The sequence below is a fragment of the Bombina bombina genome, chromosome 4, assembly GCF_027579735.1.
Source record: "Bombina bombina isolate aBomBom1 chromosome 4, aBomBom1.pri, whole genome shotgun sequence".
Taxonomy (NCBI): Eukaryota; Metazoa; Chordata; class Amphibia; order Anura; family Bombinatoridae; genus Bombina; species Bombina bombina.
In genome coordinates, this window is record NC_069502.1 from 234,161,386 (window position 1) to 234,182,991 (window position 21,606).

The 21,606-nt window shown below is 43.6% G+C and overlaps 1 protein-coding gene across 9 annotated transcripts in view; it reads left to right on the forward strand.

Moving 5' to 3' along the window:
* Positions 1-21,606, forward strand: part of TRIP12 (thyroid hormone receptor interactor 12) — a 1,052,161-nt gene that overhangs the window by 1,009,834 nt on the left and 20,721 nt on the right. For all 9 annotated transcript variants that reach the window (XM_053709826.1, XM_053709829.1, XM_053709830.1 and 6 more), the window contains 2 exons: positions 19,165-19,259; positions 19,473-19,576. In XM_053709826.1, coding sequence (XP_053565801.1) covers positions 19,165-19,259; positions 19,473-19,576 — 199 coding nt within the window. The remainder of the gene's footprint in view (positions 1-19,164; positions 19,260-19,472; positions 19,577-21,606) is intronic.

Consider the following 21,606-nt stretch of genomic DNA (forward strand, 5'->3'; position numbering starts at 1 on the left):
AAGGGTCACACCCTTCCTCAGGACAGGGCCAAAGCAAAGGCCAAACAGTCTAATTTTCGTGCCTTTCGAAATTTCAAGGCAGGTGCAGCATCAACTTCCTCCGCTTCAAAACAAGAGGGAACTTTTGCTCAATCTAAGCAGGCCTGGAAACCTAACCAGTCCTGGAACAAAGGCAAGCAGGCCAGAAAACCTGCTGCTGCCTCTAAGACAGCATGAAGGAACGGCCCCCTATCCGGCGACGGATCTAGTAGGGGGCAGACTTTCTCTCTTCGCCCAGGCGTGGGCAAGAGATGTTCAGGATCCCTGGGCGTTGGAGATCATATCTCAGGGATATCTTCTGGACTTCAAAGCTTCCCCTTCACAGGGGAGATTTCATCTTTCAAGGCTATCTGCAAATCAGATAAAGAAAGAGGCATTCCTACGCTGTGTGCAAGACCTCCTAGTTATGGGAGTGATCCATCCAGTTCCGCGTACGGAACAAGGACAGGGTTTTTATTCGAATCTGTTTGTGGTTCCCAAAAAAGAGGGAACTTTCAGACCAATTTTGGATCTAAAGATCTTAAACAAATTCCTCAGAGTTCCATCTTTCAAAATGGAAACTATTCGGACCATCCTACCCATGATCCAAGAAGGTCAGTACATGACCACAGTGGACTTAAAGGATGCCTACCTTCACATACCGATTCACAAAGATCATCATCGGTTTCTATGGTTTGCCTTTCTAGACAGGCATTACCAATTTGTAGCTCTTCCCTTCGGGTTGGCTACAGCCCCGAGAATCTTTACAAAGGTTCTGGGCTCACTTCTGGCGGTTCTAAGACCGCGAGGCATAGCGGTGGCTATGTGTCTAGACGACATCCTGATACAGGCGTCAAGCTTTCAAGTTGCCAAGTCTCATACAGAGATAGTTCTGGCATTTCTGAGGTCGCACGGGTGTAAAGTGAACAAGGAAAAGAGTTCTCTATCCCCACTCACGAGTCTCCTTCTTAGGATTCTCCTTATAGATTCTGTAGAAATGAAAATTTACATGACGGAGTCCAGGTTATCAAAACTTCTAAATGCTTGCCGTGTTCTTCACTCCATTCCACGCCCTTCGGTAGCTCAGTGTATGGAGGTAATCGGCTTAATGGTAGCGGCAATGGACATAGTGCCATTTGCGCGCCTTCATCTCAGACCGCTGCAATTATGCATGCTGAGTCAGTGGAATGGGGATTACACAGATTTGTCCCCTCTGCTAAATCTGGATCAAGAGACCAGAGATTCTCTTCTCTGGTGGTTGTCTCGGGTACACTTGTCCAAGGGTATGACCTTTCGCAGGCCAGATTGGACAATTGTAACAACAGATGCCAGCCTTCTAGGTTGGGGTGCAGTCTGGAATTCCCTGAAGGCACAGGGATCGTGGACTCAGGAGGAGAAACTCCTTCCAATAAATATTCTGGAGTTAAGAGCGATATTCAATGCTCTTCTGGCTTGGCCTCAGTTAGCAACACTGAGGTTCATCAGATTTCAGTCGGACAACATCACGACTGTGGCTTACATCAACCATCAAGGGGGAACCAGGAGTTCCCTAGTGATGTTAGAAGTCTCAAATATAATTTGCTGGGCAGAGTACCACTCTTGCCACCTGTCAGCAATCCATATCCCAGGCGTGGAGAACTGGGAGGCGGATTTTCTAAGTCGTCAGACTTTCCATCCGGGGGAGTGAGAACTCCATCCGGAGGTGTTTGCTCAGTTGATTCATCGTTGGGGCAAACCAGAGTTGGATCTCATGACGTCTCGCCAGAACGCCAAGCTTCCTTGTTACGGATCCAGGTCCAGGGACCCAGAGGCGACGCTGATAGATGCTCTTGCAGCGCCTTGGTTCTTCAACCTGGCTTATGTGTTTCCACCGTTTCCTCTGCTCCCTCGACTGATTGCCAAAATCAAACAGGAGAGAGCATTGGTGATTCTGATAGCACCTGCGTGGCCACGCAGGACTTGGTATGCAGACCTAGTGGACATGTCATCCTTTCCACCATGGACTCTGCCTCTAAGACAGTACCTTCTGATACAAGGTCCTTTCAATCATCCAAATCTAATTTCTCTGAGACTGACTGCATGGAGATTGAACGCTTGATTCTATCAAAGCGTGGCTTCTCCGAGTCAGTCATTGATACTTTAATACAGGCACGAAAGCCTGTTACCAGGAAAATCTACCACAAGATATGGAGTAAATATCTTTATTGGTGTGAATCCAAGAATTACTCATGGAGTAAGGTTAGGATTCCTAGAATATTGTCTTTTCTCCAAGAGGCTTGGACAAAGGATTATCAGCTAGTTCCTTAAAGGGACAGATTTCTGCTCTGTCTATTCTTTTACACAAGCGTCTGGCAGAGGTTCCAGACGTCCAGGCATTTTGCCAGGCTTTGGTTAGAATTAAGCCTGTGTTTAAACCTATTGCTCCCCTGTGGAGCTTAAACTTGGTTCTTAAAGTTCTTCAAGGATTTCCGTTGGAACCCCTTCATTCCATTGATATTAAACTTTTATCTTGGAAAGTTCTGTTTTTGATGGCTATTTCCTCGGCTCGGAGAGTCTCTGAGCTATCTGCCTTACAATGTGATTCTCCTTATCTGATTTTTCATGCAGATAAGGTAGTCCTGCGTACCAAACCTGGGTTTTTACCTAAGGTGGTTTCTAACAAGAATATCAATCAAGAGATTGTTGTTCCATCATTGTGTCCTAATCCTTCTTCAAAGAAGGAACGTCTTTTACATAATCTGGACGTAGTCCGTGCCTTTAAGTTTTACTTACAAGCTACTAAAGATTTTCGTCAAACATCTACCCTGTTTGTCGTTTACTCTGGACAGAGGAGAGGTCAAAAAGCTTCGGCAAACTCTCTTTCCTTTTGGCTTCGGAGCATAATACGCCTAGCCTATGAGACTGCTGGACAGCAGCCCCCTGAAAGGATTACAGCTCATTCTACTAGAGCTGTGGCTTCCACCTGGGCCTTTAAAAATGAGGCCTCTGTTGAACAGATTTGCAAGGCCGCAACTTGGTCTTCGCTTCACACTTTTTCCAAATTTTACAAATTTGATACTTTTGCTTCTTCGGAGGCTGTTTTTGGGGGAAAGGTTCTTCAGGCAGTGGTTCCTTCCGCTTAATCCTGCCTTGTCCCTCCCATCATCCGTGTACTTTAGCTTTGGTATTGGTATCCCATAAGTAATGGATGATCCGTGGACTGGATACACTTAACAAGAGAGAACATAATTTATGCTTACCTGATAAATTTATTTCTCTTGTAGTGTATCCAGTCCACGGCCCGCCCTGTCCTTTTAAGGCAGGTCTAAATTTTAATTAAACTACAGTCACCACTGCACCCTATGGTTTCTCCTTTCTCTGTTTGTTTTCGGTCGAATGACTGGATATGACAGTTAGGGGAGGAGCTATATAGCAGCTCTGCTGTGGTTGATCCTCTTGCAACTTCCTGTTGGGAAGGAGAATATCCCATAAGTAATGGATGATCCGTGGACTGGATACACTACAAGAGAAATAAATTTATCAGGTAAGCATAAATTATGTTTTTTTTCTTTCATGATTCAGATAGAGCATGCATTTTTAAGCAACTTTCTAATTTCCATTCTAATTATCAATTTTTCTTCGTTCTCTTGCTTTCTTTATTTAAAAAGCAGGAATGTGATGCATGGGAGCCGGCCCATTTTTGGTTGAGAACCTGGGTTATGCTTGCTTATTGGTGGGTGAATGTAAGCCTCCAATAAGGAAGCCCTATCCATGGTGCTGAACCTAAAATGGGCTGGCTGCTAAGATTTACATTCCTGCTTTTAAAATAAAGATAGCAAGAGAACAAAGAAAAATGTATAATAGGACTAAATTAGAAAGTTGCTTAAAATGTCATGTTCTATCTGAATCATGAAAGAAAAAATGTGGGTTCACTGTCCCTTTAAGGAGTCATAGCAAATGGTTCCTAAAGTAAAATGGGTCATTTCTACTCTGGCTAAGAGAACTACTATTCCTATTGGGTATAGCTGCTCCTTTAAGGATCCAATGGACAAAAGCTGGAGGCTTATTTGAAAAAAAAATGTATGTTCATCAAGGTCTACAATGGCAACCTGGAGTGTATTTCCACTGTGACAAGTGCTGCAGTATATTGGTGTGACGCCTTGTCTGAGTCTCTTCAGGTAGAGACTCCTTTAGAGGAAATCCAAGATTGGATTAAGGCCCTTAAATTGGCCAATTCCTTTATTACTGACGCTTCCTTGCAGGTCATTAAATTGGGAGTCAAAATATCTGGCTTTGCTGTGCTTGCGCACAGAGCATTGTGGCTGAAATCTTGGTCAGCCGATGTTTCCTCTAAATCTAAGCTTCTAAGGATCCCTTACAGGGTGGGGGGGAGTGTTTTCTCCCACAAGACAAGAAGAATAGACCGAAAGGACGTCTGAGTAATTTTCGTTCCTTTCGTAACTCCAGAGGTAAGTCTTCCCCTTCCTCTCCAGTCTTGGAACAAGGGGAAGCAATCAAAGAAAACCCGCTGACTCTAAATCAGCATGAAGGGTTTGCCCCGATCCGGGATCGGATCAAGCGGGGGGGCAGACTTGCTCAGTTTTCTCAAGCATAATGTTACAAATTGGAATTCAAGTTTTTCATCCCAGGGGCAGGTTTAATCTCTCAACATTATCTGCAGACCAGATAAAAAGAGAGGCGTTCTTGAAATACGTTCAGGATCTTTCCTCCTTGGGAATGATCCAGTTCAGGAACAGGGTCTAGGTTTCTATTCCAATCTGTGGTTCCCAAAAAAGATAACTTTCCGTCCTATTCTAGACCAGAAGTGTCTAAACAAGTTTCTCAGAGTACCGTCCTTCAAGATGGAGACTATCCGCTCCATTCTTCCTTTAGTGCAAGAGGGTCAGTTCATGACGACCATAGACCTAAAGGTTGCATGCCTTCATGTTCCTATTAACAAGGATCATCACAAATTTCTGAGATTTGCCTTTCTGGACAAACACTTTCAGTTTGTGACTCTTCCGTTTGGCCTTGCCACAGCTCCCAGAATTTTTTCAAAGATTCTGGGGGCTCTTTTGGCAGTGATCCGGTCCCAGGGAATTGCAGTGACGCCCTACCTGGACACCATATTGTTTCAGGCGCCATCTTTTCAACAAGCAAAATCTCACAGAAAGGTCTTGTTGTCTTTTCTACGTTCCCACGGATGGAAAGTGAATCTGGTAAAGAGCTCCCTTGTTCCAGCTACAAGGGTAGTCTTCTTAGGGACTATAATAGATTCCCTATCGATGACATTTTTTTTTTGACGGAGCTTAGAAGAGCAAAAATCCTTTCCTTTTGCCTCTCTCTTCAGTCTTCTGTTCGACCATCAGTGGCTCAATGTATGGAGGTAATAGGTCTGATGGTGGCTTCCATGGACATCATTCCCTTTGCACGATTCCATTTGAGAGCTCTGCAGTTGTGCATGCTCAGTCAATGGAACAGGGATCATGCGGATCTGTCTGAGGATAGATCTAGATCAGTCTACAAGAGACATTCTCCCGTGGTGGATTTCTCAGGAATATCTGTCTCAAGGCACATGCTTTCGGAGACCTTCCTGAGTGATCGTGACCACGGACACCAGCCTGCTGGGCTGGGGAGCAGTCTGGAACTCGTTAAAGGCGCAGGGACTTTGGACTCGGGAGGAGTCTGCTCTCCCCATCAACATCTTGGAGTTGAGAGCGATTTACAATGCTCTGATGGCTTGGCCTTAGCTCAGTTTATTAGGTTCCAGTCAGACAACATAACCTCAGTGGCTTACAGCAATCATTAGGGAGGAACTCGGAGTTCCTTAGCCATGAAGGAGGTGACTCAGATTATTCAGTGGGCAGAAGCTCACAATTGTTGTCTATGTGCCATCCACATTCCAGGAGTGGACAACTGGGACGCGGATTTCCTGAGCAGACAGACTTTTCATCCAACCTACCCCTCAAATTGGGGGCACCGGAGTTGGATCTGATGGCATCTCGGCAAAATGCCATGCTTCCAAGGTACGGTTCAAGATCTAGAAATCCACAGGCCGCTCTGATAAATGCTCTGGCGGTTCCTTGGGATTTCAGGCTGGCATACCCGTTTCCTCTGTTTGCTCTCCTTCCACGATTCATTGCTCGTATTAAACAGGAGAGAGCGTTGGTGATTCTAATAGCCCCTGCGTGGCCTCGCATGATCTGGTATGTAGACCTACTGGGGATGTCGTCTCTCCCACCTTGGAAGACTGCCTCTGAGGAAGGACCATCGGATTCAAGGTCCCTTTCATCCAAATCTTGTTTCTCTGAAGCTGACTGCTTGGAGATTGAACGCTTAATTCTGTCTAAGCATGGTTTTTCGGTCATTGAGACAATGATTCAGGCTCGCAAGCCTGTTACTAGAAAGATTTACCATAAGGTATAGCGTAAGTACCTTTATTGGTATAAATCCAAGGGCTACTCTTGGAGTAGGGTCAGGAAGGTCTGGAGAAGGGTTTGTCAGTACCCTGAAGGGTCAGATTTCTGCATTATCTATTTTGTTTTATAAGCGTCTGGTGGACGTTTTGTCAGGCTTTGGTTAGAATCAGGCCTGTGTTTGTCTGTTGCTCCTCCTTGGAGCCTTAACCTTGTTCTTAAAGTTCTGCATCAGGCTCCGTTTGAGTCATTGCATTCCATAGATATTAAGTTATCTTGGAAAGTTTTGTTTCTTATGGCTATTTCTTCTTATGGGAGAGTCTCTAAACTTTGCAGTATAATGCGGTTCTTTGTACTAAGTTAGGTTTCCTTCCTAAAGTTGTTTCGGATAGGAATATTAATCAGGAAATTGTTGTTCCTTATGTCCCAATCCATCTTCTCATAAGGAACGTTTGTTGCACAATTTGGATGTTGTGCATGCTCTAAAATTCTATCTACAGGCGACTAAAGTTTTTTGTCTTCTGCCCTGTTTGTTTGTTTTTCTGGGAAACGTAAAGGTCAGAAAGCTTACTTCTCTTTCTCTCTGGTTGAGAAGTATAATTCGTTTGGCTTATGAGACTGCTGGACAGCAGCCTCCTGAGAGAATTATGGCTCATTCCATGAGAGCTGTTTCCTCTTCTTGGGTTTTCAAAAATGAAGCTTCTGTGGAACAGATTTGCAAGGCTGCAACTTGTTCTTCCTTGCATACTTTTTCTAAATTTTACCAATTTGATACTTTTGCCTCGGCTGAGCATTCTTTTGGGAGGAAGGTTCTTCAAGTGGTGGTGCCTTCTGTTTAGGTCTACCTGTCTTGTCCCTCCCTGGTCATCTGTGTCCTCTAGCTTGGGTATTGGTTCCCAACAGTAAATGATGACACCGTGGACTCACCATACCCGGAAATAAATTTATCAGGTAAGCATAAATTTTGTTTTCCTTCTGTTGGCAGTCTAGTCTAGTCCACGAGAAATTACTCTATATGGCTACCATGAGGAAGTCAGACACCCCAAACAAATCTATAAATATCCCTCCCACTTCCCCTACCCTCTCAGTAGTCCTTTGCCTCATATCATGGAGGAAGGCAGAGAGAGGATAGAGGAAATGAAGTGTAACATGGATTGGCTCTCACTGAGAGCTGGGGAACATATAACCATGTAAATCTAAATGGAGTATTGGTATATATCATTCTGGTTGATGCTCGGTTTCCCATGCCACTTTCCAGTTCTATCCTAAATCCCCTGTCTGCTAACACGGTATGTCTCATACTAAATTACAGACTTATAATGAGTAAGTTGTCCACTCTCTCATGGCAACTTGTCTAATAGAGAGGTGGTGTAAAGTTGTTGTGTCTCAGTTTTTATACTAGGTGCACGATGCACACTCAGACCCCTTTGGTTCAGGCAGTGATGTGCTGTTAGCAGAGCAGTGTACTGGGTATCCAGCTAACTGTCAGTATGTTTGAGGCTGAGAGGGGAGAGCTTCAGGCGCCATGTTATACAGGCATTTCAGTCCTAGCATACAGACTTTACAACATTGGGATGTTGCCGCACTAGAACTTGTACCGGTGCTCCAGTCCAATACATTGTCATGCAGACTCGCCCCACCATGAGGTGGACTATTGTCACTACTACAGCACACAGGCCTTTTGCAGATGTAGGTAGTAACGGTGGGCGGAGACGCATATTCCGTCGGCAGCCATTTTTTACTCCATTTCTTCCTCAAATCCACTGCGCAATGAACCTGTGGGAGAGCGGTAGCAACACGGCTCAGCCATACCAGAGGTGGTTAGGCACTCTAAACAGGGCTTAAGGGGGGGACAGTTAATTGGTGCATTGGAAACCAGAGTACCCCGCTGTGATGTTCACAAGTGTTGTTAATTACCATAACATTATGGATGACTTAATCAAGAGTCTGGAGCAACCTTCCTTGGTTCCTTCAATAGACGACAATAAATGTATGCTTTGCAAAATGAATACTGTGTGCCCTCCGGCACAATTTGTGCAATTGTTGCCTAACATATGACCTGACGTCTTACTACAAGCAGACGACCTGACGTCTTACTACAAGCAGACAACCTGCTGAGGAATTTCCACATTGCCTGTCACCAACAGACCCTACTATGGTCATCCCAGAACACTGTGGAAAGATCACAACCCAGGTTGGCCTTTTACCTAATAATTTTATGGCCCGTATACAGGCTGCTGTGTCTGCTGCCCTGAGCGCTAGACCGGTATCAGGGAAGAGAAAGGTTAAACATTGCTCTTCAGTACGCATCCCAAATGCGGCGGCAGAGGCCACAACTGACAGTTATGGACAACCTTCTGATGATGAACCCTTTGTTAGCTCTGAAGGAGAACTTCCTTCCTCTGACCCTTCTGAAGGAGAGTCTGAAGAGTATTCTGAGGAGGGTACGGTTTAGGTTTAAGGTGGAGCAGCTCAGGCTCCTGCTTAAGAGGGTTCTATATACACTGGGGGTCTCGGTGGCTAGGCCACTAGAGGAGGACCAGGTGCAGAGACTTTAATTGGTCTCTAGACCTAGGGCTCCTAAAGTATTTCTTGTTCCCCCAGTTATTGTGGAGATCTCCAAGGAATAGGAGAAACCAGGGATCCACATGCCTTCTGCAGTTTTAAAGAGATTGTTTCTTGTCCCTGCTTCCAACGCAGAGGGCATGGAATAGTGTCCCTAAGGTTGATGGCACCATTTCAACGTTGGCTAATCGCACTACTCTTCTGTTTGAGGATAGCACTTTCTTCAAGGATCTTCTAGACAGAGACAGATGGAGGGAATACATTCAAAGGGTGTTCCTTCAGTCGGGCGCCCTGTTTCACTGTCAGTTGGCATGGCCGCAGTCACAGAGGCAGCTAAGTTCTGGTGTGCTTCCTTAGCAGATATGATTAACGTTGAAACTCCTCTTGAGGAGATCCGGGAGCATATTCAATCCCGAAGATTGGAAAATGCCTTCATCAGGGATGCCATTTTTCAAATTATCCGCATTAAGGCCAAGAACTCTAGCTTTGGGGTTCTGGCCAGGCGGCCTTTTGGCTCAAGTTGTGGTCTGCGGATACTGTTTCCAAATCTAGACTTACTATCCTTGTCCTTTTAAAGGGGCAGTCTAGTCAAAATTATACTTTCATGATTCAGATAGGGCATGCAATTTTAAACAACTTTCCAATTTACCTTATCAAATTTGCCTTGTTCTATTGGTATTTTTTGATGAAAGCGGCTCATGTGCTAATTTCTAAGACCTTGAAGGCCGCCATTTTGACAGTTTTTCACAGCTAGAGAGTGCTAGTTTGTGTTCCATATAGATATCGTGCTCATTCCCATAGTTATTTAGGAGTCAGCGCTGATTGGCTAAAATGCAAGTCTCAAATGAACTGAAATAAGGGGGCAGTCTGCAGAGGGTTAGATAAAAGTTTATTACAGAGGTGAAAAATATATTATGTGTTGGTTAGGCAAAATTGGGGAATGGGTAATAAAGGGATTATATATTTTTTTTATACAATAAAAATTCTGAAGTAGACTGCCTCTCTTTAAGGGCAAGCCCCTGTTCGGTCCGGGTCTGGACTCCATTATAGCCACCATCACAGTTGGAAAGAGAGCTTTCCTACCGCAGGACAAGAAATCTAATCCTAAAGGTCGTTCAGTGGGAATTTTTCATCCAAACAGGAGTCAGAGAAGCACCTAAGACTGATTTCCACAAGGACCACCCGGAAGCCCACCCAGAGGTGGTATTAGAACAAACAACCTAAGAAGGCTTCCCAGGAGCGCCCCCCACCTGGATCAGGTCATGTGGGGGGCAGACTTTCTCTGTTTCAAAGGGAATTGCTTCAGTATATCCAGGATCCTTGGGTGCTGGACATTGTTTGCCAGGGGCACAGAATATGCTTTCGATCTCGTCCTCCGAGGGACCGCCTCTTGTCAAGAATTTCAGGAAACCCTGTAAAGAGAGTGGCACTACTCTGCTGCGTGGACGATCTCATTGCCATGGGCGTGGTGGTTCCAATTCCATCAGAGAGAGTAAAGGGATTATACTCCAATCTCTTTGTAGTCCCCAAGAAGGAGGGCACGTTCCGCTCTATTTTGGACCTGAAGAGGCTCTGATTTGCAAGTGTTCCAACTTTCAAGATGGAAACGATAAGATCCATTCTCCCCCCTGGTTCAAGAGGGTCAGTTCATGTCCACAATAGACCTAAAGGGATGCGTACCTTCACATTCCGATACACAGGGATCACTACCGTTTTCTCTTGTAAGGTGTATCCAGTCCACGAGTATGGGAAAACTTCAGTTGTGGGAACGGTCTGCAGATTACCTGCTTTGAGGTATGTTCAGTATTTTTATTTCTAGAGAGATGAAAAAGTTCTAGAAAATGCTGACAGAGCCTTGTGTATTTTAGGTAAGCTAGATGCAGTGATTTAACAACGACTGGGATCATGCTTACAAAACAGGGTAATACTCATGTTAATACTCATATTACTTAGTGACAAAACGTTTACATGTTTCATAAATAGGACGTTTTTTCTCTGAGGGAGATAAGTCTTTATTTGGGGCCTAGTTTTCCACATGGCTAGTCAGATACTCCTAGGAGTATTTTCTTAAGGCCCCTCTGACATCCAGTACATGGTGGGAGGGGCCTATTTTTGCGCTCTAGATGCGCAGTTTCCTTCAGACTGAGACATCCTGCTTCCCTAGAGGAGTCCTCTTGCATCTGAGGACCATTATAAAGGGTTTATTTCTTCCCTAAATCGTATTTGAGGGCAGGTAGGAGCCTCAGCAGAGCTGTGGCAAGGTGCTCAACTGTCTTTTACCGGTGGTTGACGTTTTTTAAATCCGGTTTGGGGGCTAAGGGGTTAATCATCCATTTGCAAGTGGGTGCAATGTTGCTTTAGTCCCTTACACACACTGTAAACATTTCGAAGACTTTACTATATTTTTACACTGTTTTGCAGTTTAAGTGCTAGTTTTTTTTCTCTTAAAGGCACAGTAACATTTTTGTTTAATTGCTGTTTCACCTTTATTAAAGTGTTTTCCAAGCTTGCTTGTCTCATTACTAGTCTGTTAAACATGTCTGACATAGAGGAAACTCCTTGTTCAATATGTTTGGAAGCTATTGTGGAACCCCCTCTTAGAATGTGTACCAAATGTACTGAAATTTCTATAAACTATAAAGACCATATTATGGCATTTAAAGATTTATCTCCAGAGGATTCTCTGACTGAAAAAAGGGAGATTATGCCATCTAGCTCTCCCCATGTGTCAGAACCTATAACTCCCGCTCAAGTGACGCCAAGTACATCTAGCGCGTCTAATTCTTTTACCTTACAGGACATGGCGGCAGTTATGAATGCTACCCTCTCAGAGGTATTGTCCAAACTGCCAGGGTTACAAGGAAAGCGAGACAGCTCTGGGTCTAGAACTAATACAGAGCTTGCTGACGCTTTAATACCTGTGTCCGATATACCCTCACAATACTCAGAAGCAGAGACAGGAGAGCTTCTATCTGTGGGTGACATTTCAGATTCAGGGAAGGCGCTGCTTCAGTCTGATTCTGAAATGACAGCGTTTAAATTTAAGCTTGAACACCTCCGCTTATTGCTTAGGGAGGTTTTAGTGACTCTGGACGACTGTGAACCCATTGTAGTTCCAGAGAAATTGTGTAAGATGGACAAATACTTTGCAGTGCCTGTTTACACTGATGTTTTTCCAGTCCCTAAGAGGTTTTCGGAAATTATTACTAAGGAATGGGATAGACCAGGTGTGCCGTTCTCTCCCCCTCCTGCTTTTAAAAAGTTGTTTCCCATAGATGCCGCCATACGGGACTCGTAGCAGACGGTCCCTAAGGTGGAGGGAGCAGTCTCTACCCTAGCTAAGCGTACAACTATCCCCGTCAAGGACAGTTGTGCTTTCCTAGATCCTATGGATAAAAAATTGGAGGGTCTCCTTAAGAAAATTTTTATACATCAGGGTTTTATTCTCCAGCCTCTTGCATGCATTGCCCCAGTTACTGCTGCAGCGGCTTTTTGGTTCGAGTCTCTTGAGGAGGCTCTACAGGTGGAGACCCCGTTAGATGATATTTTAGACAGGATTAAAGCTCTTAAGTTAGCTAATTCCTTTATTTCTGACGCCGTTTTTCATTTAACCAAGCTAACGGCTAAGAATTCAGGTTTTGCCATTCTGGCGCGTAGGGCGCTATGGCTTAAGTCCTGGTCAGCAGACGTTACTTCAAAGTCTAAGCTTCTTAACATCCCCTTCAAGGGACAGACCCTATTCAGGCCTGGTCTGAAGGAGATAATTTCTGATATTACCGGAGGAAAAGGTCACGCCCTTCCTCAGGATAGGTCCAATAAGTTAAGGACCAAACAGAATAATTTTCGTTCCTTTCGAAACTTCAAGAGTGGCGCAGCTTCAGCTTCCTCTAATACAAAACAAGAGGGAAATTTTGCAGAGTCCAAACCAGTCTGGAGACCTAACCAGGTTTGGAACAAGGGGAAGCAAGCCAAAAAACCTGCTGCTGCCTCTAAGACAGCATGAAGGAGTAGCCCCTGATCCGGGACCGGATCTCGTAGGGGGCAGACTTTCTCTCTTCGCTCAGGCTTGGGCAAGAGACATCCAGGATCCCTGGGCACTAGAGATTGTTTCCCAGGGATGTCTTCTGGAATTCAAAGGTTCATCTCCAAAGGGGAGATTTCACCTCTCACAACTATCTGCAAACCAGATAAAGAGAGAGGCATTCTTACGTTGCGTTCAAGACCTACTGGTTATGGGAGTGATCCACCCAGTTCCAAGGGAGGAACAGGGGCAGGGTTTCTATTCAAACCTGTTTATAGTTCCCAAAAAAGAGGGAACGTTCAGACCAATCTTGGATCTCAAGATCCTAAACAAATTTCTCAGGGTCCCATCTTTCAAGATGGAGACAATCCGAACCATCCTCCCTATGATCCAGGAGGGTCAATATATGACTACCGTGGACTTAAAGGATGCTTATCTCCACATTCAGATTCACATAGATCATCATCAGTTCCTCAGGTTCGCCTTCCTAGACAGGCATTACCAGTTTGTGGCTCTTCCCTTCGGATTAGCCACGGCGCCAAGAATCTTTACGAAGGTTCTAGGGTCTGGTCTCTACTGGCGGTTCTAAGGCTGCTGGGCATAGCGGTGGCTCCTTACCTAGACAACATCCTGATCCAGGCGTCGACTTTTCAAATCGCCAAGTCCCATACGGACATTGTTCTGGCCTTTCTGAGGATTTCACGGGTGGAAGGTGAACAGAGAAAAGAGTTCACTCTCTCCTCTCACAAGAGTTTCCTTCCTAGGAACTCAATAGATTCGGTAGAAATGAAAAATTTTCTGACAGAGCTCAGGATATCAAAGCTTCTAACTTCTTGCCGTGCTCTTCATTCCACTTCTCGGCCGTCAGTAGCTCAGTGTATGGAAATGATCGACCTAATGGTAGCGGCAATGGACATAGTTCCGTTTGCCCGCCTACATCTCAGACCACTGCAACTTTGCATTCTCAATCAGTGGGATGGGGACTACACAGATTTGTCTCCTCTGTTAAATCTGGATCAAGAGACCAGGGATTCTCTTCTCTGGTTATCTCGGGTCCATCTGTCCAGGGGAATGAGTTTCCGCAGGCCAGTGTGGACTATAGTGACTACAGATGCCAGCCTTCTGGGCTGGGGCGCAGTCTGGAATTCCCTGAAGGCTCAGGGTTCGTGGACTCAGGAGGAGGCCCTCCTTCCGATAAACATTCTGGAACTAAGAGCGATATTCAGTGCTCTTCAGGCTTGGCCTCAACTAGCTGCGGTCAGATTCATCAGATTTCAGTCGGACAATATCACGACTGTAGCCTATATCAACCATCAGGGGGGAACAAGGAGTCCCCTGGCAATGATGGAGGTTTCCAAGATAATTCTATGGGCAGAGGTTCACTCTTGCCATCTCTCAGCTATCCATATCCCAGGAGTAGAGAACTGGGAGGAGGACTTTCTAAGTCGGCAGACTTTTCATCCGGGGGAGTGGGAGCTCCATCCGGAGGTATTTGCCCAGCTGATTCAACTATGGGGCAAACCAGAACTGGATCTGATGGCGTCTCGTCAGAACGCCAAGCATCCTCGTTACGGGTCCAGGTCAAGGGATCCCCAGGCAACGCTGATAGATGCTCTAGCAGTGCCCTGGTCCTTCAGCCTGGCTTATGTGTTTCCACCATTTCCTCTCCTCCCTCGTCTGATTGCCAAGATCAAGCAGGAGAGAGCTTCAGTGATTTTGATAGCACCTGCGTGGCCACGCAGGACTTGGTATGCAGATCTGGTGGACATGTCATCCTTTCCACCATGGACTCTGCCACTTAGGCAGGACCTTCTACTCCAAGGTCCATTCAAACATCCAAATCTAATTTCTCTGCGACTGACTGCTTGGAGATTGAACGCTTGATTTTATCAAAACGTGGTTTCTCCGAGACGATCATTGATACCTTGATTCAGGCTCGAAAGCCTGTCACCAGGAAAATCTATCATATGATATGGTGTAAATATCTTCATTGGTGTGAATCCAAGGGTTACTCGTGGAGTAAGGTCAGGATTCCTTGGATACAATCTTTTCTCCAAGAAGGATTGGAAAAGGGATTATCGGCTAGTTCCTTAAAGGGACAGATTTCTGCTCTGTCTATTCTTTTGCACAAGCGTCTGGCTGATGTTCCAGACGTTCAGGCGTTTTGTCAGGCTTTGGTTAGAATCAGGCCTGTGTTTAATCCTGTTGCTCCGCCATGGAGTTTAAATGTAGTTCTTAAAGTTCTTCAAGGGGTTCCGTTTGAACCCTTACAGTTTCTCCTTTTTCTTACTTGTCTTCGGTCGAATGACTGGAGGTGGGGGTTAGGGGAGGACCTATATAGACAGCTCTGCTGTGGGTGTCCTCTTGCAACTTCCTGTTGGGAAGGAGAATATCCCACAAGTAATGGATGAACCCGTGGACTGGATACACCACAAGAGAAAGAAATTTATCAGGTAAGCATAAATTTTGTTTTTTATGGTTCATGTTCCTGGACAAGCACTACCAGTTTGTTGTGCTTCCATTCGAACTGGTGATATTCTCGTTCAGGGTCCATCTTTGCCAGTGTCTCAGGACCACATGTAGAGGTTTACTCTTGTGCCTTCAGTCAAAACAGTTGGAAGGTCAATATGGAAAAGAGCTACCTTGTCCTGGCTACGAGGGTAAACTTTCTGGGAACAATCATAGACTGTCAGTATGCGCATTTACCTCACAGATCAGAGTAAATCTTCAAGACGGCATGTCGCCTGCTTTAATCTAATGCTCATCCTTCAGTAGCACAATGCTTGGAAGTGGTAGGTGTAATTCTTGTGGCATCGGATGCTATACCGTTTGCTCTCTTTCATCTGAATGGAATGGAGCTCATTCAGATCTGTCGCAGGTCATCCCCCCTGGACGCCTAGCTGAGGGGGAGTCTTGCTTGGTTGCAATCCCCGACTCCAGTGCTTCTGGGAATGTGTTTCCGTCGCCCCTCCCAGGTGATCATAACCAAGGACACAAGTCTTTCCAGCTTTGGTGCGGTGTGAGGTTCTCCAAGAACCCAATGCAGTTGGTTTTAGGAGGAAGTGTCTCTTACAATAAACATTCTTGAGTTGAGAGCTATATACAGTGCGATTCTATCGTGGCCCCAGCTAGGTTTCCGTCGGCTATATCTGATTCCAATCAGACAACATCACGACCGTGGCCTACATCAACCATCAGGAAGAGGTACACAGAGCTCTCTGGCGATGCAGGAGGTTTCTTGAATTCTGCTGTGGGTGTAGAGACATCAATGTCAGATCACAGCTATCCACATCCCAGTTGTGGAGAATTGGGAAGCAGATTTCCTGAGCAAGCAGGCTCTCCACTCAAAGGAGTTGTCCGTAAATCAGGAGGGGTTTCTGGAGATAACTCTCTAATGGGGTATTCCCGACATAGATCTGATGGCTTCCCGCGTTAATGCCAAGCTCCCGAGGTACGGTTCGAGGTCCAACGATCCTCAGGCGGAGCTAGTGTACACTCTAGCGGTCTCGTGGAACTTCAACCTAATTTATGTTTCCACTGATTGTTCTCCTACCCCAACTGGTAGCTCAGATCAAGCAGGAATACCAACTATTCTGATAGCCCAGCGTGGCCACGCAAGACTTGCTACGCAGACTTAGTAAATATGTTGTTTGCTCATCCATGTCGGTTGCCTCTTGGTCAAGACCTGGTGACTCAGGGCACGCTCTTATCAAAACTTTGATAACGCTGAAGCTTATTGCTTGGAGGTTGAACGGTTGATCTTAGTTTAGAGAGGCTTCTCTGACAATGTGATTGATACTCTTATCTAGGCTTGCAAACCTGTCATCCGATGCATCTATTACAAGGTCTGGAGGACTTATCTTCACTGGTGTGACCAGCAAGTTTTCTTTTAGCGTAGAGTGAAAACCCTGCATATCCTACAGTTTCTCCATGAGGGTTTGGAGAAGGGCCTGTCAGCCAGTTCTATTAAGGGTCAGATCTCTGCCCTTTCTGATTAGTTTCACAAGAAGTTGGCTACTTTTACCTAATGTTCAGGAGTTTGGTCAGAATTGAACCTGTTTTCAAACCTGTTGCTCTTCCGTGGATCCTAAATTTAGTCTTAAAAGTTCTTCAGAGGTCTCTGTTTAAACCTCTGCATGCTGTGGCTATAATGTTACTCACTTGGAAAGTGGTTTTCTTGTTGGTTATTTTCTCTACTCGAGGAGTGTCTGAGCTTTCTGCCTTAAAGTGTGATCCTCTGTATCTGTTGATCCATTAGGATAAGGCTGTGTTGAGGACTCGACTAGGTTTTCTACCCAAGGTAGTTAAAGGGACATTATACACTCATTTTTTCTTTGCATAAATGTTTTGTAGATGATCTATTTATATAGCCCATAAAGTTTTTTAAAAAAATAAATGTATAGTTTTGCTTATTTTTAAATAACATTGCTCTGATTTTCAGACTCCTAACCAAGCCCCAAAGTTTTATGAGAATACTGTCAGCTACCTTCTCCAGCTTGCTCCTGTTTGTGTAAAGGGTCTTTTCATATGCAAACGAAGGGGGAGGGGGAGTGTCTTATTTCCTACTTGCAGTGAGCTTTCCTGCTACCTTTTCAACAGAGCTAAACTGACCGCTTCTAAGTAAGTTTTTAAACAGTTTTATACTGGATTTTTATATCAGTATCTGTGCATCTTATTCTTTATAGTAGTGTCTGTTACATGCAGTTATATGAAAATAAGTGTATACTGTCCCTTTAATACTCGCAACATTAATGAGGAAATTGTGGTTCCTTCACTTTGTCCCAATCAGTCATCCTCTAAGGAGAGATTGTTACATAATTTGGATGTGGTCAGAGCCTTGAACTTCCTTCACGCTACTTAGGAGTTTAGTCATTCATCTTTCTTATTCATCCTGTGTAATGATAAGCACAAGGGACAGAAGGCCTCAGCTGACACTATTACCTTTTGGTTGAGAAGTCTGAATCGTATGGCCTACAAGGAAGCAGGTCAAGAGCTCCCTCCACAAATCGCAGCACATTCTACTTGTGCAGTGTCTGCTTCTTGGGCCTACAAGAATGAGGCTTCAGTCGAACAGATTTGTAAAGCTGCAACTTGGTCTTTATCACACACATTCACAAAGTTCTTTAAATTTTATGTTTTTGACTCAGTGGAGGCATCTTTTGGGAAAAGGGTTTTACAAAAGGTGGTGCGTAGTATTTTTGACTGCCTTCCCTACTTTTCCCTCCCGAACATCTGTGAACACCACAGCTTGGGTAATGGTTTCCCAAAGAATGTTCTCGGGGACTCTCACTGCCAGTATAAGGAAAATAATATTTATGCTTACCAAATTTCCTTCTTGACAGTGAGAGTCCACGACCCCACCCGGATGGTATATGTGTAGTGGCGGTTGTGGTTTGTTTTTTTTTTTTTTTTTTTTTTTTTTTTTTTTGCAACTCTGTACCCCTTGTATCTCTCTTCACTTTTCCTTATCCTCGGCTTGAACTACTGAGAGGGTAGGGAAAGTGGGAGTGATATTTTATAGCTTTGTTTGGAGTGTCTGCCTCCTCCTGGTGGCCAGGTGGAGTAATTCTAATAGGTTAAGTATGTTCTTGTGGAAATTAATTTATCAGTTAAGCAAAAATTTTATTTTTTGCATAAAGATGTTAACACCGTTATGACGTTCCATGCCTTCCTATCTGCGCTGGGCTTTAGCGCCGTTAGGACTTCATGGAAAGTCCTAGCCGTTCTGCTGTACTGGAGCAGCTACGGCTTCCTAACTGGGATTGCAGACTGGAGGGCGTGCCCAACGTCATAAGCACTCCCCCCAGACCAGATCCCATCATTGAAATCACGAGATCGCATGTATGATTGCGTGATTTACATTTCTTACTAATTTGTTTACTTCTGAACATTGTTGCGATGTAACAAATTTGTACCAGCAGGAAGGGGTTAAGTATAAGCGGTTTAGTTTATACCTATTTGTATGCAAATTATACTATTATTGCCAGTGAACTTTAAAAGACTAACAAAATTTTACAAAGGTATTCGGAAACTTGTTCAAATTCAGATCATTTGAAATAATATATTTCCTGTTTGTCTCAAAGATAAAATCTCTTCCCTGTTATGTTATGTTCTGCATAAAAAGTGCTATATTCAAATAAGCCTAATTGATTCTGCATCACACAGTTGGATCAGCTCTTGTGTGGCAGTAAAGCAGACCCTTGGGATGTGAAGACACTGATGGAATGCTGTCGGCCAGATCACGGATACACGCATGACAGGTCTGTACTGTTCAGATTAGAAATACACTAAAGGTATTCATATGTGTTACAATGTTGTGAGATTAGCTCAGATTTTTTTTATCTAAATACAGTTCTCTGTACTATAAAAAAAACTACAGATTTACAGGATTTTTTCTTCTTCATTTTTGTTTTTTTCATTACCATAATAACTGCTCCTTTATAGTGAAAACTGCTGTGTCTTCTCATTTCTAGCCGAGCTGTGAAGTTTCTTTTTGAAATCCTTAGTAGTTTTGACAGTGAACAACAGAGGTTGTTTCTTCAGTTTGTCACTGGAAGCCCCAGACTGCCTGTAGGAGGTAAGGTCCACTGCTTTACTATAATGTTACTCAACCACTTCATAACTGATGTAAATTTGCACTGAATTGTTAAATCCAAGGTTTATTTTAGTACTAATAAAGCTTTTGTTTGATCTTTTTTTTTTTATTCATTGTCTACATATCTTATTTTACACATTTATAAGATGTCAAAGCCATCGTGATATACACAGAAATAGTTAATTATATGAATTAGGTGTGTGTGTGTATATATATATATATATATATATATATATATATATATATATATATATATATATATATATATATATATATATATAAAACAAAAGTTGAAAGCACTCACTGGACTGTAGACAGCAATGTGAATCAAATTGTGAATCAAATAAATTCAATTTGATTCACATTGCTGTCTACAGTCCAGCGAGTGCTTTCAACTTTTGTTTTCTATTTACCTGGCTACAGCACCCTGGCAAGTTGTGGTTTGATGGTGAGAGTGCATATACTACAACACAATTTGATATATATATTGAATAAGGAAAGGCACTCTCCGTAATACAAAAATCAAGCTTTACTTGAAGTGAACGTTTTCGGGGTTACCCCCGTCCTCAGACTTTACAAAACAAACAATAGTGAAACAATTTATGTGTTTACCTGGTTATGATCCTGCTAGAGCGTGTGGCGTCCCCTGTGCGCAACTGCGCATGCGCAAGGGACTATACGGAGGCCCTAGAGGTTCAAAAGAGTCACCAAGTCAAAAAATGTAATTAAAAAGTTAGACACAACAATCCAACAAAATAGCAAAACAGCGTTATGTGACAGGTGTATGGGGATAGTATTCGGTAGCCTCAAAACTGTGTAACATAAGTGTATTGTGGATAAGTATTGTTAAAATGTGTATAACATAAGTATGCTTTGTTGCGAGAACAAAGGTTGATGCTGGGGATTTACACTACCCACAAACCTGTCGCAAAATATCACAATTATAAGCACATTAGTAACCATAATCCTGTAATTATATAGAAAACATAACACGGTCCACAAAGCTCCATACTAGCACATCAGCTGTTAGTACACTGTATATCGCATACTCTTTGCTTTACAACGTTAACGTACGGATAACAATCATTGTAACCTAGCAACAGATACCCCAAACAGTAGAGATCATATCGCCAGTCATCCTATGCTATAACAGATTAACAACATATGCTGATATAGCCTAGCAGCATGAAATCAGGGAGTGTTACCAGCATCGTATTGGGACACTAGCTACTATCATAGGTCAAGTTAGAATGTAATCATTAAAACCACACACATATATATTGACGTATGTTACAACATTGCCATTGAGACCACAGACCTATACTAGTGTAACATGTATATTAACCACGTAGCCCAGTATTAATCAGGATAACTTATACATTAATCCAACATCAGATCATGAACAGAATGGACAATGTTATAAATGAGATAAACAATTTATTTCATGTAAGGTCAAACAACGACCTATAACAGTATAAAAATTGATAATAGCATATATATATATATACACTCACATTCCCTATACAGGTATACCCCGGTCATACAGCGGGTTAGGGACCGGAGCCCCGCTGTAAAGTGAAAACCGCCTTAAAGTGAAACAAGGCAGTTTTAGCTATCTTTTCCCTTGCCACTGTGTTTAAAAACTTAAAAACATATTTAAACTAACATATATTAGAGGTGCAATATTGGTATGTTTAGTTTAACACTAGCTCAGCACAGTATTCAATAAATACTGTACCTGTAAAATAGTGACAATTACTGTAGTAAAATTTGCCAGACTATAATACTGAGACACGGATTGCACTGTAATGCTGTAAACAAAGTGAACTGCACATAACAAAATGGTGCCAGTCACTTTTCTCGCAATCTCACGAAGATTACAGCACTGTTTCAAATTTTTGGAGGTTGAACTTCAGCTCCGCGAAACGCTGTAAAGTGAAGCGCTGTAAAGTGAGGTATACCTGTATTCCGATCATCAGAAATAACAAAATAACCCATACCATAAAGAATTA